This window comes from Petromyzon marinus, chromosome 44 (assembly GCF_048934315.1).
Source record: "Petromyzon marinus isolate PM22_M1 ecotype Great Lakes invasive population chromosome 44, UKy_Petmar_22M1.pri1.0, whole genome shotgun sequence".
Classification (NCBI taxonomy): Eukaryota; Metazoa; Chordata; class Hyperoartia; order Petromyzontiformes; family Petromyzontidae; genus Petromyzon; species Petromyzon marinus.
This window is the reverse complement of record NC_133710.1, coordinates 6,948,244-6,963,533: the sequence shown is the minus strand read 5'-3', so window position 1 is coordinate 6,963,533 and position 15,290 is coordinate 6,948,244. Positions and strand designations below refer to the sequence as shown.

General features: G+C 46.8%; 1 protein-coding gene across 2 annotated transcripts in view; it reads left to right on the top strand.

Annotated features, from left to right (window-relative positions):
* Positions 1–15,290, top strand: part of LOC116951879 (very-long-chain enoyl-CoA reductase-like) — a 44,817-nt gene that overhangs the window by 6,265 nt on the left and 23,262 nt on the right. For both annotated transcript variants that reach the window (XM_032970686.2, XM_032970685.2), the window contains exon 4: positions 15,172–15,216. In XM_032970686.2, coding sequence (XP_032826577.1) covers positions 15,172–15,216 — 45 coding nt within the window. The remainder of the gene's footprint in view (positions 1–15,171; positions 15,217–15,290) is intronic.

The window sequence follows — 15,290 nt, the reverse complement described above, 5'->3', positions numbered from 1 at the left end:
GTTAAGTAGAGTTGAGCCTGGATGGTACTCGAATGGGGGAGATCGCCCGGGAATTACAACTGTATGTTGGCTTGCGTGATGCACAGTGATAAATATATATACACGTCAGAGCCAAAGTCAACAAATAAGGTTAGATGCGATGTGTCAGACAAAGCACTTTATCCTTTGATCAAATAATCATGAATGTGCCCGATCAGATCTGAGAAGCTAAGCAGAGCCAAGCCTGGTTAGGATGGGAGACTACCTGTCAACACCAGATGTTGTAGGCGAGGCCTGCGAGGTGAAACAGTGCCACAGCAATGGGATTCTTGAATCTAGCCGTGTGGAACTTTGAATGTCACATCCTGGAATGCACGTGTATTTTTCTCCGGATTCTCGAGCAACGTCCCAAACGGCCAAACATTCATGCGTGGAATTGGCCAAACGTTCCAATGCAGCAGGACTTTCCTGAAAACAAAAAGTATTTAGTCTCGGTAAGGCTTTTTGCTGGTTGAAGAAAGGTCGCTTTTAAAGATTCATAGGGGTTTTTTTGGTTAGATCGTGTAGGTAAAATTTCCAGTGATAACCCTCCACCACCCGACAGAGCCAATCAAATCAAGTTGTCATGTGATGGGGAAAATATGCCAATGGGTTTGATTTTCAGCAAAGATCAGTTAACGTTCAAAAGCAAGCAAAATGTTGACAATTGACGGTGGAGAGTTATAGTTAAACTTTTTTTTTACATTATTGATCATGGCATTATTAATATTGGTATCGTAAAAGTGGCCTTAACCCCCGAGTTCTGGCCGTTTCCCCTGCAGGTTCTGTTTATTGCCTGGCTTTCCATACAACGGTTGGCACATTGGTGGGGATCTACGGATGAAATTCGCCACTTTACAAATGTAAATTACCATTATTATTTTCGAGCCAAAGAGCTGCAGTGGGAGGTTAGTTTTTGCTTTTTTTTTTCGTCCCGCTGCGCCATCACTCGACGTCGCGATGCCCCGCGCGTTCGTCGCCCGAGAACCTTCACCAATTCAGACGTCCGTCGACCGGCGGCACACGCGATGGGGGGGAGGGGGTGGCGGGGGCCCTCTGGGTCGGCCGTCTTGCATCATCAGGGCACGAGGCTGCAGGAAACGATAAGTTTAGCCGCGGTGTCTCGTAAGGCCTCGGCGCGACAATAAAAAAAGAAACCCCCATAACCCAAACAACGACGTGAAAATAAAAATACGCTGAAAAAGCGATGGCAGCCGCGATTTAATTCTTCACCCGACGGTATCGCATTTCGCATTCTGTAACGTTGTGCTCCTTGTATTTGACACTTTCTTTTTTACTTTGCTTTAATAAGTTATTTACTTGAGTTTGCCGTACGTGTTTCTGATCGTGGCAATTAACAATGCGCCTGCCATCGGTTACACGCAAAAATGTTAAATGAATGACAAAAATGACAACGCAATGTGATCGCCATGCCGTCAGTTACCCCGGGCAACATTTTGTAAAGCGCTATTTAAATGTAAATAAAAAATACGCTGAAAAAGCGATGGCAGCCGCGATTTAATTCTTCACCCGACGGTATCGCATTTCGCATTCTGTAACGTTGTGCTCCTTGTATTTGACACTTTATTTTTTACTTTGCTTTAATAAGTTATTTACTTGAGTTTGCCGTACGTGTTTCTGATCGTGGCAATTAACAATGCGCCTGCCATCGGTTACACGCAAAAAATGTTAAATGAATGACAAAAATGACAACGCAATGTGATCGCCATGCCGTCAGTTACCCCGGACAACATTTTGTAAAGCGCTATTTAAATGTAAATATCCTTTTTTTTACAACGCAACTTTTAAAATGAGTTCGTCGTGTCTTCAATATTTATTTTGCCAGCAAAAATAAAACACGGATCAAGATTTAAGCGAGCTACGATAATAATCACGATACGACACTGTTTGCAACAACAACAAAAAACCGAACGATACAATTATCGTAGAGCTTGTATAATGTTACACATTTTAGCGCATTACGTCAACCCTAAATAGACCCCGAAGCAAAAAATATAAAACGTCAAAAATCTGGAGCGCGCGGTTCTGGGATTACGGGCCTCGGGATCGCGGGTTAAGAGCGGACAATTATGGACGGTTGCACCGCAACTGCTTGCTAAATGTGAATGGCTGATCTAAAAGTTAAAGGCGCAGTCCTGTAAATTGCTCACTCGGACCACTGCTGGCAAAAGGGCCTCCACTTGTGAGGGAGCTCTGGAGAGTGTTTGGCCTATTCCTCCATTGCTGGCGAGGCGACCTAGAAGAGGTGTGAGAGTCACCCACACTTTACCCTGACCACAAGCGATCTACTTGATCGATTGGCGTACCCATTCATTAATTCAGCCGGGTTTAATTTAAGAAACCTGCGCTAATTGTCGCTACTGCCGCCGCTGGTAGATCGGATCGGAGCGGTGACCTCTGGGATTGCAAGTCCACATTGCTCCAACAAAATCTACACCGGGCCCACAAATTGGAACGACGACAAAATAAAAGCAGCGTGAAGCACGCGGTTCCGGTAGACTAAAACTATTTTTTTAAAATTATGTTACCGGGTAAGGCCCATTGAAATATACAGCTCTTTTTCAGAAGCGACCTGGCTACCACAGATGATAGCTCAACGAAGTGGCTTATCACGTGGAAATTTAGAGCAGTAAAATGCTCTAAACGAACGCCGATTACAAATGCGGAGGGACACACGGGAGGACCCGGAGGAAAAAATTCCACGCGACCAGGCGGAAAGAGACTTGCAACTTCCAAACATACAGCAGGCGTCAGGGTGGACATCAAACCCACGACCAGGCGAGGTAGTTACATCTCACCACCGTGGCACTGGGACCGTGGATCAGAGTGAACTGTTACTTGCGGTTGGCCGCTCTGCGCGCGGCGCGTTCTATTTTGCGAGCGGCTGTCTAACCGGGAGAGAGAGAGGGGGGGGAGGGGGAATAAGCATAACTGCTGCTGTCAGCGAAATCCTCCGGTGACACGGAAGATGCGAGCGAGGCGGCTGGCGACCTTCAGTGAGCTCTTTGCCGAATGTTGCTGTCAGGTCTGTAGAGAGAGAGAGAGAGAGCGGGGGAGAGCAGAAAACAGAGTTGTCCGGTTACTGGAAGACAGCGCCCGTGTTTATGGAAATAGCCCGACGTAAACAATGATAATGTTTTACAGCCGCCTGTCGATCAATGCACCGCTGGATGAAGGCCTCTTCCCCCAACGCTTGCCTCCTCCGTGGGATGTTGTTTGTCCGCGGGTTTCGCCACCGAAAGATTCAATTATAACGACGTTAACGCTCGTCGGACTTAACGGCCTTCTGGGTTGAATATTTCCCAGCAGGATTTTGTTTTAAGCGGGCAAAGCCTGAACCAAGTTTCAACTCTCTGAGAATCATCAGCAGCACTTAGCCAGTTACAACAACAACAACAAAAACCACTTGATACCCAACGATGCTGCCATGGTTTAATGGTTTGCACACTGGACCTCCAATCAAGCGGGGAAATGTAAACACTAATCATTTTTTATTAGAAATGTAAATAGGTACACCGGTTAGCAGATTGGCAGAATGCACGTGGTGGGGTAAAGTGTGGGTAGTCCCACTTTCGAGAGAGGCTCGTAAAAGCTCCCCTCTAATGGTGGTGGTCGTGTGTCCTTGTAACTTCGGTTTTACTCAACTTTAAACACTTCCCAGCACCCAGCTCGGTTGTACAAATCCGCACTAGTATTGTACAGGGTGGTGCAGGTGTCTAGTGACCCCCCATTTGAGTTTGCGTGTCTCTCTCTCTCTCTCTCCCCGTGGTCGCGTGGATAATTCTCCGGGCCCTCCGTTGTTTTCCCCCCCGTCCACATTTAGAAACAACATCACCCGTTTAGAGTATTTGGCTGCGGCTACACATTTCCAAGTGACGATAAGGCCCTTCGTTGAGATATCATTTGTGGCCAGGTGGCTTCTGAAAAAAGAGCTAATACAGCTCAGTGGTAAAAGAAAAAAAGTGAAATAGTAAAAATACAGAAATGTTTATTTGAAGCTTTCGTGGCTGCAGGGATCCGTACTCTACGTGACTTTACCGAAAGAACCAAAGAGTATACAGAAATGTGTTTTGTTAATAAAGCCGGAGCGACTGAAACTAGCATTAGCCACTTGACCTGCGAACGATGGCCCAGGCAGAATCAGGGAGCTATGGATAGCGAACTCGATGAACCGAGTTCATTTCCCACTCACGGCCACAACACCGGTGACGATTATCTGAACTGGTCCTGGGCCTCCACTAGGTCGACTCAGTCTCAAATCAGTACGTACGTGGCTTTATTAAGGCTATACATGTATAGGGGATCTTTGTCTGTGCCCCAAATTCAAGAGGTGGTGTAGTGGTTTCCACGCTGCACTACGAACCCGGTGACCCGAGTTCGATTCCTGCTCACGGCCAATTACAGTGGTGAATATTTGAACCGGTCCGGTCCCCTCCCGCCTAGGTCGACTCGGCCTCAAATGCGTACGTGCTTGGTGCGATGTGTAAAACATCGCCACTTTTAGGGAGACAAAGGCGGCCGGGCGTGGTGCTGTGACCCCCCCCCCAACCCCCACGTGTGTCGTGCTGGTCTTCAAAGGTGCTGCCACCCGCTAACAGCACTTGCCCCGACAGTCTGTTAGAGGCTATGCGGGGGATCTTTGTCTTTGGGCCGCGTGAACTCCGGCCAGTAACGCGATCCCTCGGTGTACAGTGCACGCATGTGTGCGAGTGTGAATATAAATTTAGCAAAGTGTGGCACCTATAATTCTAGATGAGCGCGTGTCGCGCCGGCCTTAATAGGTGCTCACCAACAGCAGACCTTACCCTCCCCCCCAACACTTTCTGAGGCTAAATGTGGCACAATTTGAGTTTAACGTATCACAGTCTAAAAATAGGCAAAACCGTTCATTGGTTTAAAATCTAATCTGTAAATATTTGGGGGTGGGGGGGGAATCCATCACGGCAGGCTAGAAAACCACAGGTTTCAAAGGCACTCGGCCTTTGTGCGTCATGGAAAACCGTCAGCAGTTCCCAAATGACTACACTGTGTAACAAAAAAAATTGTTCCTAGGTAGTACAGTGAGGGAAAAAAGTATTTGATCCTCTGCTGATTGTGCACGTTTGCCCACTGACAAAGAAATGATCAGTCTATAATTTTAATGGTAGGTTTATTTGAACAGTGAGAGACAGAATAACAACAAGAAAATCCAGAAAAACGCATGTCAAAAATGTTATAAATTGATTTGCATTTTAATGAAGGAAATAAGTATTTGACCCCCTCTCAATCAGAAAGATTTCTGGCTCCCAGGTGTCTTTTATACAGGTAACGAGCTGAGATTAGTAGCACACTCTTAAAGGGAGTGCTTCAAATCTCAGCTTGTTACCTGTATAAAAGACACCAGTCCACAGAAGCATTCAATCAATCAAATACCAAACTCTCCACCATGGCCAATACCAAAGAGCTCTTCAAGGATGTCAGGGACAAGATTGTAGACCTACACAAGGCTGGAATGGGCTACAGGACCATTGCCAAGCAGCTTGGTGAGAAGGTGACAACAGTTGGTGCGATTATTCGCAAATGGAAGAAACACAAAAGAACTGTCAATCTCCCTCGGCCTGGGGCTCCATGCAAGATCTCACCTCGTGGAGTTGCAATGATCATGAGAATGGTGAGGAATCAGCCCAGAACTACACGGGAGGATCTTGTCAATGATCTCAAGGCAGCTGGGACCATAGTCACCAAGAAAACAATTGGTAACACACTACGCCGTGAAGGACTGAAATCCTGCAGCGCCCGCAAGGTCCCCCTGCTCAAGAAAGCACATATACATGCCCGTCTGAAGTTTGCCAATGAACATCATAATGATTCAGAGGACAACTGGGTGAAAGTGTTGTGGTCAGATGAGACCAAAATGGAGCTCTTTGGCATCAACTCAACTCGCCGTGTTTGGAGGAGGAGGAATGCTGCCTATGACCCCAAGAACACCATCCCCACCGTCAAACATGGAGGTGGAAACATTATGCTTTGGGGGTGTTTTTCTGCTAAGGGGACAGGACAACTTCACCGCATCAAAGGGACGATGGACGGGGGCATGTACCGTCAAATCTTGGGTGAGAACCTCCTTCCCTCAGCCAGGGCATTGAAAATGGGTCGTGGATGGGTATTCCAGCATGACAATGACCCAAAACACACGGCCAAGGCAACAAAGGAGTGGCTCAAGAAGAAGCACATTAAGGTCCTGGAGTGGCCTAGCCAGTCTCCAGACCTTAATCCCATAGAAAATCTGTGGAGGGAGCTGAAGGTTCGAGTTGCCAAACGTCAGCCTCGAAACCTTAATGACTTGGAGAAGATCTGCAAAGAAGAGTGAGACGAAATCCCTCCTGATATGTGTGCAAACCTGGTGGCCAACTACAAGAAACGTCTGACCTCTGTGATTGCCAACAAGGGTTTTGCCACCAAGTACTAAGTCATGTTTGCAGAGGGGTCAAATACTTATTTCCCTCATTAAAATGCAAATCAATTCATAACATTTTTGACATTTGCTGGATTTTTTTTTATTGTTATTCTGTCTCTCACTGTTCAAATAAACCTACCATTAACATTATAGACTGATCATTTCTTTGTCAGTGGGCAAACGTACAAAATCAGTAGGGGATCAAATACTTTTTTTCCTTCACTGTAAGTGTTATTTTCCAATTGCTTATGCCTCTAAAGTACAGAAAGTGGCTATTATTCCCCACAAACTTTGCTTTTGTGACCAGGACAGTGATATTTTGAAATGTACGTATTTTCAATGAGAAAACGTGGTGTGCATTTGTGTCATTCCTTCACGTAAAGTCCTGGTCACAAAAGCAAAGTTTGTGGGGAATAATAATAATAGCCATTTTCTATACTTTTGAGGCATAAGCAATTCGAAAATAACACACACTACCCAGGAACAAAAAATCGTGTTACATAGTGCTACAATGTGGTCCTCTCGTCATAATGTCACCATCGAAAAGCCTCTCAGTCGGTCACATTTTCTCAAATCTATTGTGACGGTCACCTGAGGCAAGAGGGCCACAACAAAATGCACTCCTTCGGGAACTGCTGATGCTTTTTGTTCGCACAATGCGCAGAAGCCGAGTGCTTTTTACACATCTTTGCGTGCTGCCTGGACAATATCATCATCATCATCCATGATCTATCCCACTGCGAGATGAAGGCCACCCAAAGCTGCCGCCATCTCTCGCAGCCTGTGATATAACAATTACTGATTTACGTTTGCGCAGTTCTTATTTGCTTCGTTTTAAGGAAACGGCACTTGTATGTCAAGTCGGTACACGGTAATTGGGTTGGCACGCATTGCTCTATTTCTCGTCAAGGAATTATTGCGGTGTTTAATGAATCCCTGCACATCCACCAAGTGTCTGTGTGTGTGTGTGTGCGGATTTAATTGTTTTGACTGAAGCCATCATATCCGGAATATTGCTTCTGGGCGATGTCCCCATTGAACAAAAATAAATTCTGCCAATATTGAAATTTTCACATCAGTGGCTGCCTTCTCCGTGGGATGGAACAAAACAACAAACAGAGCATTGGTTGTGGAACGAGACAGCAGTCGTGGGGAGGATGGGGGGGGGGCTACTCCAATATATAATTTGTACTCATGTCGTGTTTTTTTTAACGTTCTGACCCCGTGCCCCCACTGGAACTCTGTGAAAAAAGAGCTTCAGAGCTCATCGGATTCCCTCCGGTATGAATGCATTTTCTGATTATTCTGAAATCGGCTGACTCGGTGACGCGAACATCCGTGTGCCAGTTCACCCGGGCAGCTGAAATGATTTTTTTTTTAAATCGACTTTTTATAAATCAAATCATGAACGTGTTCTCGGTCATCTTGGACTCAGTTGGCACTCTGCTGGAGTCGCGGCCACTCAGTGGTGGGTGGTGAGATGCAGATGATGGACAAACCGTTTGGAGGTGGAGTACACGGGCCAATCGAATAATAATAATACTTTCATTATATAAGTCACTCATGCTACCAGCATCCCATAAGGCTGTACATTAATTATATATGAGGACCAAATCCCATTATACAGCCACGACCAAAGAGAATTAAAACCCCCAACTGCTTCCAAGCTAAATAAAAAGGAAACATACCAAACAAATTAAGGAATTGCACCAAACAACAATGCCAACTCAACCACACGTGACCCAAGCCAGCTTCCCAATCATCCTTTTGAATGTAGCCCTACTCCTAACTAGTTGATTAGTCCAGCACTAGCTAACCAAACAGCCGCTATTACTCACCCTTTCCCTAACCAACTATCTAACCAGCCTCTTAACTCTCCCCTTGACAAAATAGCCTGACAGCAACTAGCATTAGACATAACCAGCCACTAGTACTAGCCTTCACACTGACCATTACCCATCTAACTAGAGCTATCCAGCCACTAGTACCAGCCTTCCCACTGGCCATTACCCATCTAACTAGAGCTATCCAGCCACTAGTACTAGCCTTCACACTGACCATTACCCATCTAACTAGAGCTATCCAGCCACTAGTACTAGCCTTCACACTAACCATAACCCATCTAACTAGATAGAGCTAACCAGCCACTAGTACTAGTCTTCACACTGACCATTACCCATCTAACTAGAGCTATCCAGCCACTAGTACCAGCCTTCCCACTGGCCATTACCCATCTAACTAGAGCTATCCAGCCACTAGTACTAGCCTTCACACTGACCATTACCCATCTAACTAGAGCTAACCAGCCACTAGTACTAGTCTTCACACTGACCATTACCCATCTAACTAGAGCTATCCAGCCACTAGTACTAGTCTTCACACTGACCATTACCCATCTAACTAGAGCTAACTAGCCACTAGTACTAGCCTTCACACTGACCATTACCCATCTAACTAGAGCTAACCAGCCACTAGTATTAGCCTTCACACTGACCATAACCCATCTAACTAGAGCTAACTAGCCACTAGTACCAGCCTTCCCACTGGCCATTACCCATCTAACAAGAGCTATCCAGCCACTAGTACTAGCCTTCACACTAACCATAACCCATCTAACTAGAGCTATCCAGCCACTAGTACTAGCCTTCACACTGACTATTACCCATCTAACTAGAGCTAACTATCCACTAGTACTAGCCTTCACACTGACCATTACCCATCTAACTAGAGCTAACTAGCCACTAGTACTAGCCTTCACACTGACCATTACCCATCTAACTAGAGCTATCCAGCCACTAGTACTAGCCTTCACACTGACCATTACCCATCTAACTAGAGCTAACCAGCCACTAGTACTAGCCTTCACACTGACCATTACCCATCTAACTAGAGCTATCCAGCCACTAGTACTAGACTTCACACTAACCATAACCCATCTAACTAGATAGAGCTAACCAGCCACTAGTACTAGCCTTCACACTGACTATTACCCATCTAACTAGAGCTATCCAGCCACTAGTATTAGCCTTCACACTAACCATAACCCATCTAACTAGAGCTATCCAGCCACTAGTACTAGCCTTCACACTAACCATAACCCATCTAACTAGAGCTATCCAGCCACTAGTACTAGCCTTCACACTGACCATAACCCATCTAACTAGAGCTATCCAGCCACTAGTACTAGCCTTCACACTGACCATAACCCATCTAACTAGAGCTAACCAGCCACTAGTACTAGCCTTCACACTGACCATAACCCATCTAACTAGAGCTATCCAGCCACTAGTACTAGCCTTCACACTGACCATAACCCATTTAACTAGAGCTAACTAGCCACTAGAACTAGCCTTCACACTGACCATTACCCATCTAACTAGAGCTAACTAGCCACTAGAACTAGCCTTCACACTGACCATAACCCATATAACTAGAGCTATCCAGCCACTAGTACTAGCCTTCCCACTGGCCATTACCCATCTAACTAGAGCTATCCAGCCACTAGTACTAGCCTTCACACTGACCATAACCCATCTAACTAGAGCTATCCAGCCACTAGTACTAGACTTCACACTAACCATAACCCATCTAACTAGAGCTAACCAGCCACTAGTACTAGCCTTCACACTGACCATAACCCATCTAACTAGAGCTATCCAGCCACTAGTACTAGCCTTCACACTAACCATTATCCATCTAACTAGAGCTAACTAGCCACTAGTACTAGTCTTCACACTGACCATTACCCATCTAACTAGAGCTATCCAGCCACTAGTACCAGCCTTCCCACTGGCCATTACCCATCTAACTAGAGCTATCCAGCCACTAGTACTAGCCTTCACACTGACCATTACCCATCTAACTAGAGCTAACCAGCCACTAGTACTAGTCTTCACACTGACCATTACCCATCTAACTAGAGCTATCCAGCCACTAGTACTAGTCTTCACACTGACCATTACCCATCTAACTAGAGCTAACTAGCCACTAGTACTAGCCTTCACACTGACCATTACCCATCTAACTAGAGCTAACCAGCCACTAGTATTAGCCTTCACACTGACCATAACCCATCTAACTAGAGCTAACTAGCCACTAGTACCAGCCTTCCCACTGGCCATTACCCATCTAACAAGAGCTATCCAGCCACTAGTACTAGCCTTCACACTAACCATAACCCATCTAACTAGAGCTATCCAGCCACTAGTACTAGCCTTCACACTGACTATTACCCATCTAACTAGAGCTAACTATCCACTAGTACTAGCCTTCACACTGACCATTACCCATCTAACTAGAGCTAACTAGCCACTAGTACTAGCCTTCACACTGACCATTACCCATCTAACTAGAGCTATCCAGCCACTAGTACTAGCCTTCACACTGACCATTACCCATCTAACTAGAGCTAACCAGCCACTAGTACTAGCCTTCACACTGACCATTACCCATCTAACTAGAGCTATCCAGCCACTAGTACTAGACTTCACACTAACCATAACCCATCTAACTAGATAGAGCTAACCAGCCACTAGTACTAGCCTTCACACTGACTATTACCCATCTAACTAGAGCTATCCAGCCACTAGTATTAGCCTTCACACTAACCATAACCCATCTAACTAGAGCTATCCAGCCACTAGTACTAGCCTTCACACTAACCATAACCCATCTAACTAGAGCTATCCAGCCACTAGTACTAGCCTTCACACTGACCATAACCCATCTAACTAGAGCTATCCAGCCACTAGTACTAGCCTTCACACTGACCATAACCCATCTAACTAGAGCTAACCAGCCACTAGTACTAGCCTTCACACTGACCATAACCCATCTAACTAGAGCTATCCAGCCACTAGTACTAGCCTTCACACTGACCATAACCCATTTAACTAGAGCTAACTAGCCACTAGAACTAGCCTTCACACTGACCATTACCCATCTAACTAGAGCTAACTAGCCACTAGAACTAGCCTTCACACTGACCATAACCCATATAACTAGAGCTATCCAGCCACTAGTACTAGCCTTCCCACTGGCCATTACCCATCTAACTAGAGCTATCCAGCCACTAGTACTAGCCTTCACACTGACCATAACCCATCTAACTAGAGCTATCCAGCCACTAGTACTAGACTTCACACTAACCATAACCCATCTAACTAGAGCTAACCAGCCACTAGTACTAGCCTTCACACTGACCATAACCCATCTAACTAGAGCTATCCAGCCACTAGTACTAGCCTTCACACTAACCATTATCCATCTAACTAGAGCTAACTAGCCACTAGTACTAGCCTTCACACTGACCATTACCCATCTAACTAGAGCTAACTAGCCACTAGTACTAGCCTTCACACTGACCATTACCCATCTAACTAGAGCTAACTAGCCACTAGTACTAGCCTTCACACTGACTATTACCCATCTAACTAGAGCTATCTAGCCACTAGTACTATCCTTCACACTGGCCAGAACCTTGAACCGTCGAGGCCCTCAGCTCTTAGCCTCTCACCCTAGCCCACAGGCGGAGTTTGACGTCTATATTTGGGGGGTAGGGGGGGGCAGGAGTTCGCTTTGAATTGCGGGTGTATATAATTTATTTATTTTTAATCTTAAACTACTGAAAATAAATTAATAAGGGTGGCCAGTTTTGGTGGGGGGGGGGGCTTTGCCCACCAGTGCCCCCCCCCCCCACCAAACTCAGCCCATGCCCTCACCATCAATCAGTTACAATAGTTGCCACCTCAGAGGTACAACAACAGAAAAACACTTCGTGGGTGTATCATGGGAATAACTCGGGGAGGACCACGTACATGGACTGTGTTTAAAAAAAAAACATTTCTGAAACCCGAGGGAATGCTTTAATTGTCCTGGTGAAAGCCTTACACATTTATTTCCCAGGCCAAGCCTGCTCAATAGGAGAAGGTTCCTGGGAAAATCGGGACTGGGGAGTGCACTGAGGTGGGAGAAGCCACCCCATAGGTGCCGCGGTGGTGGTGGTGGCAGAAGAGGAGGTGGAGTGGTGGCGGAGCGGTTAGCACACCGCGCTACGAACCCGGCTACGACCTGAGTTCGATTCCCCGCTCTCACGGCCAACGCCGGTGACGATTACCAGAACCGGTTCTGGGCCTCCCCTAGCTCGACTCGGCCAAAAAAAAAATGAGTACCTGACGCGGTGTGCAAAAACACCGCCACTGGGGAGACAAAGGCGGTCGGGCGTGCCGCTGGCCACCCACCCACCCACCCTCTCGTGTGCCGTGGCGGCCTTCAAAGGTGCTGTACTCGCTGACAGCACTTGCCCCCCCCCCCCCCCCTCCAAACAGTCTGTCAGAGGCTATACGGGGGATCTTTGTCTTTGGGTAGAGGAGGAGGAGGTGGCAGTGGATCTGCTGCGCTGTGTGTTTCGGCCGTAACGCGACACGGGAATGCCGCGCGCTCAGCGGAAAATTCGGAACGCGACGCGTGTGAGCACTTGCAGCGTTGGCGGTGACTTCACACGGCCCCGGAGATCGTCCCGGAGACGTCAACAAAGAGCCGTTTGCGTGCTGCGAAGTGGCGCGCGTCGTCCGCTCGTAGATCCAAACCGAGACGCGCCGCCGTCGTGTGGAAAGGAGGGGAAATCAACAGAGCCTGCAGGGTGTTGCACGGCCGGAACTAGTCAGCGGTGGCGAGGGCCAGTTTAGGGATGTGAGTTTTCCGAGACAAGGGCTTCAAATATTCATAGTGAAGGTTTTTTTTTGGGTTCGATCGCGTGAGTATGAATGTGTCGAAGCCCTCCACCACCCGACACAGCCAACTAGTAAGGGATTTGTCACGAAAACACAACGCGCCAAATTGTTACCACTTCAGCCCACCGGTGTGTTGGAGAGTAAATCCACAAAGTTTACAATTTGAGTAGCGTGACGTTTCGCAGGTAATGACATCACCCAGCATCATCGCGCGATTTGCCAGAATAGCGAAGCCGTCCACCTGCTTCAGGTCTCAAATAGAGCAGCAGCAGCAGCAGGACGACGTCATCACTGAACCCATCAGGTGCAGAGGTCAGAGGTCAGAGGCGGAGCTATTGGTCGCGAAAGCCGACGTGTTAAATGGACTTCCAATACATCGGACGATTGCGATTGTCCTATTGGCGAAGGCGCAAAGCAGTGCCAAAGCTTCGTAGCTGAACAGTGGCAAAGTCCCCATCAGCCGAGCAAGAGAGCCTTGACCTCGGAGTACTAAGAAGGACGTGATCCGAAGATCTTAGGGACACCCCGTCGGAGAGTCAACACGGATCGGTTCCTGCGAACGTTTACTCCTTTCGTTCATTCACTCCATTCATTATTCTCACGGTCAACATGAGCCACGGTCAATCCACGGCTGGACGAAGGCCCTATCCCAAAAACAAAAACTACCGTCACAGATGCAACAATCTGCCGGCAAACCTGCCCCACGAATTTGCTCCATCTCCTTCGTAGACGACCCTCTCAGATACGTTCCGCTGCTAGGCAGCTGTCACTTCCAAGGAGTGGGGTGCCACGGTGGCTAGGAGATGTTATCTCCCTCGCCTGGTATACAGGAGGTCGTGGGTTCGATCTCAACCCTGACGCCTGCTATATATTTGTAGTTTGCACGTGATAAGCCAACTTCGTTGCGTTATCATTTAAGGCGGCCAGGTCGCTTCTGAAAAAGAGCTACGTAGCTCAGTGGGCCTTACCTGGTAAAATTTAAAGTTAATAGTTTTAAATAGTTTAACACGTAGGCTTTCGCGACCAATATTATTCATAATAAAGGTTTTTGGGTTAGATCGCGTAATTGCCGACATCTTTTGTTTGGCATTTGCAGAGAGGCTGTGCGTTTTTTCACGCAATTTCTCGCGTCCGGTATTTGTTTGAAACAAATCTGGGGGGACGGGGGGGGACGTGGACATGGTTGGGTTGACCCAGGCGAGTAGAGGACCCTAGTTTCTTGAACCCCCCCTTTTAGTCCATGCTGGCGTTCATCGTTTGTAAAATAGATGAACGTGCTTCTACCGACTTGACTTGTGTTCGTCCAACAAAAGCAACAACAAAAATGGTAGAGAAGATAAAAAAACGGAACCTCCGTTCAAATCGGGCGCTCGCTACGTCACGCTGTGGCGGTGTTTATTCATCATCGGGCGTGCACGGCGCGCAAATGACATTTCTGATTTTGTACGGGAGATGACTGGAAAGGAACGGTGCGACGCGAGGCCTTGAGTTTTGGGGGGAAAACCCTGGCTTATTGGAGCGTTTGAGCGTAATTTAATGTTCCAGTTAGATTCGCTAAATTCTAAAAGATGGCAGCAAAATTATGGTGACTGGCAGTTATCAGTGAGGCATATGCAAGTGGCTGAAACGACTACGGCTGAAATTATAATTAGCAATTGATGTTCACATAGCAGGCTTGCAATTCACATACTTTTTTTATGTATCGTGGTTTAAACTTGTTCGTTATTGTTTGCGATTTCAAGAGAACGTTTGTTCATGTGTATATACACATAATTCCCACAATGTGATTCTGTTCAAGGGCAGGATAACAACAACAACAACAATGTTCATGACCTTTGTATTTTTTCTCAACATAACCATATCCGATGCATGCCAGCAACATCGTATAACTGCACTGAACATCGGCGGTTGTTGTCTGTGCCGAAGTTGTGCATCACTGAACAAGCCTCTTGCCTTGTGTCACAGATCCTGGGATGTATCCGTCTCGCCAGTGCTTCAAGGTTGACCCAAGTAAGTGCCGTGCCAATCGATGTATTGTCCATACCACACATTTCTCCTCCTCGCGGTTCCTACTGGAAGCTCTC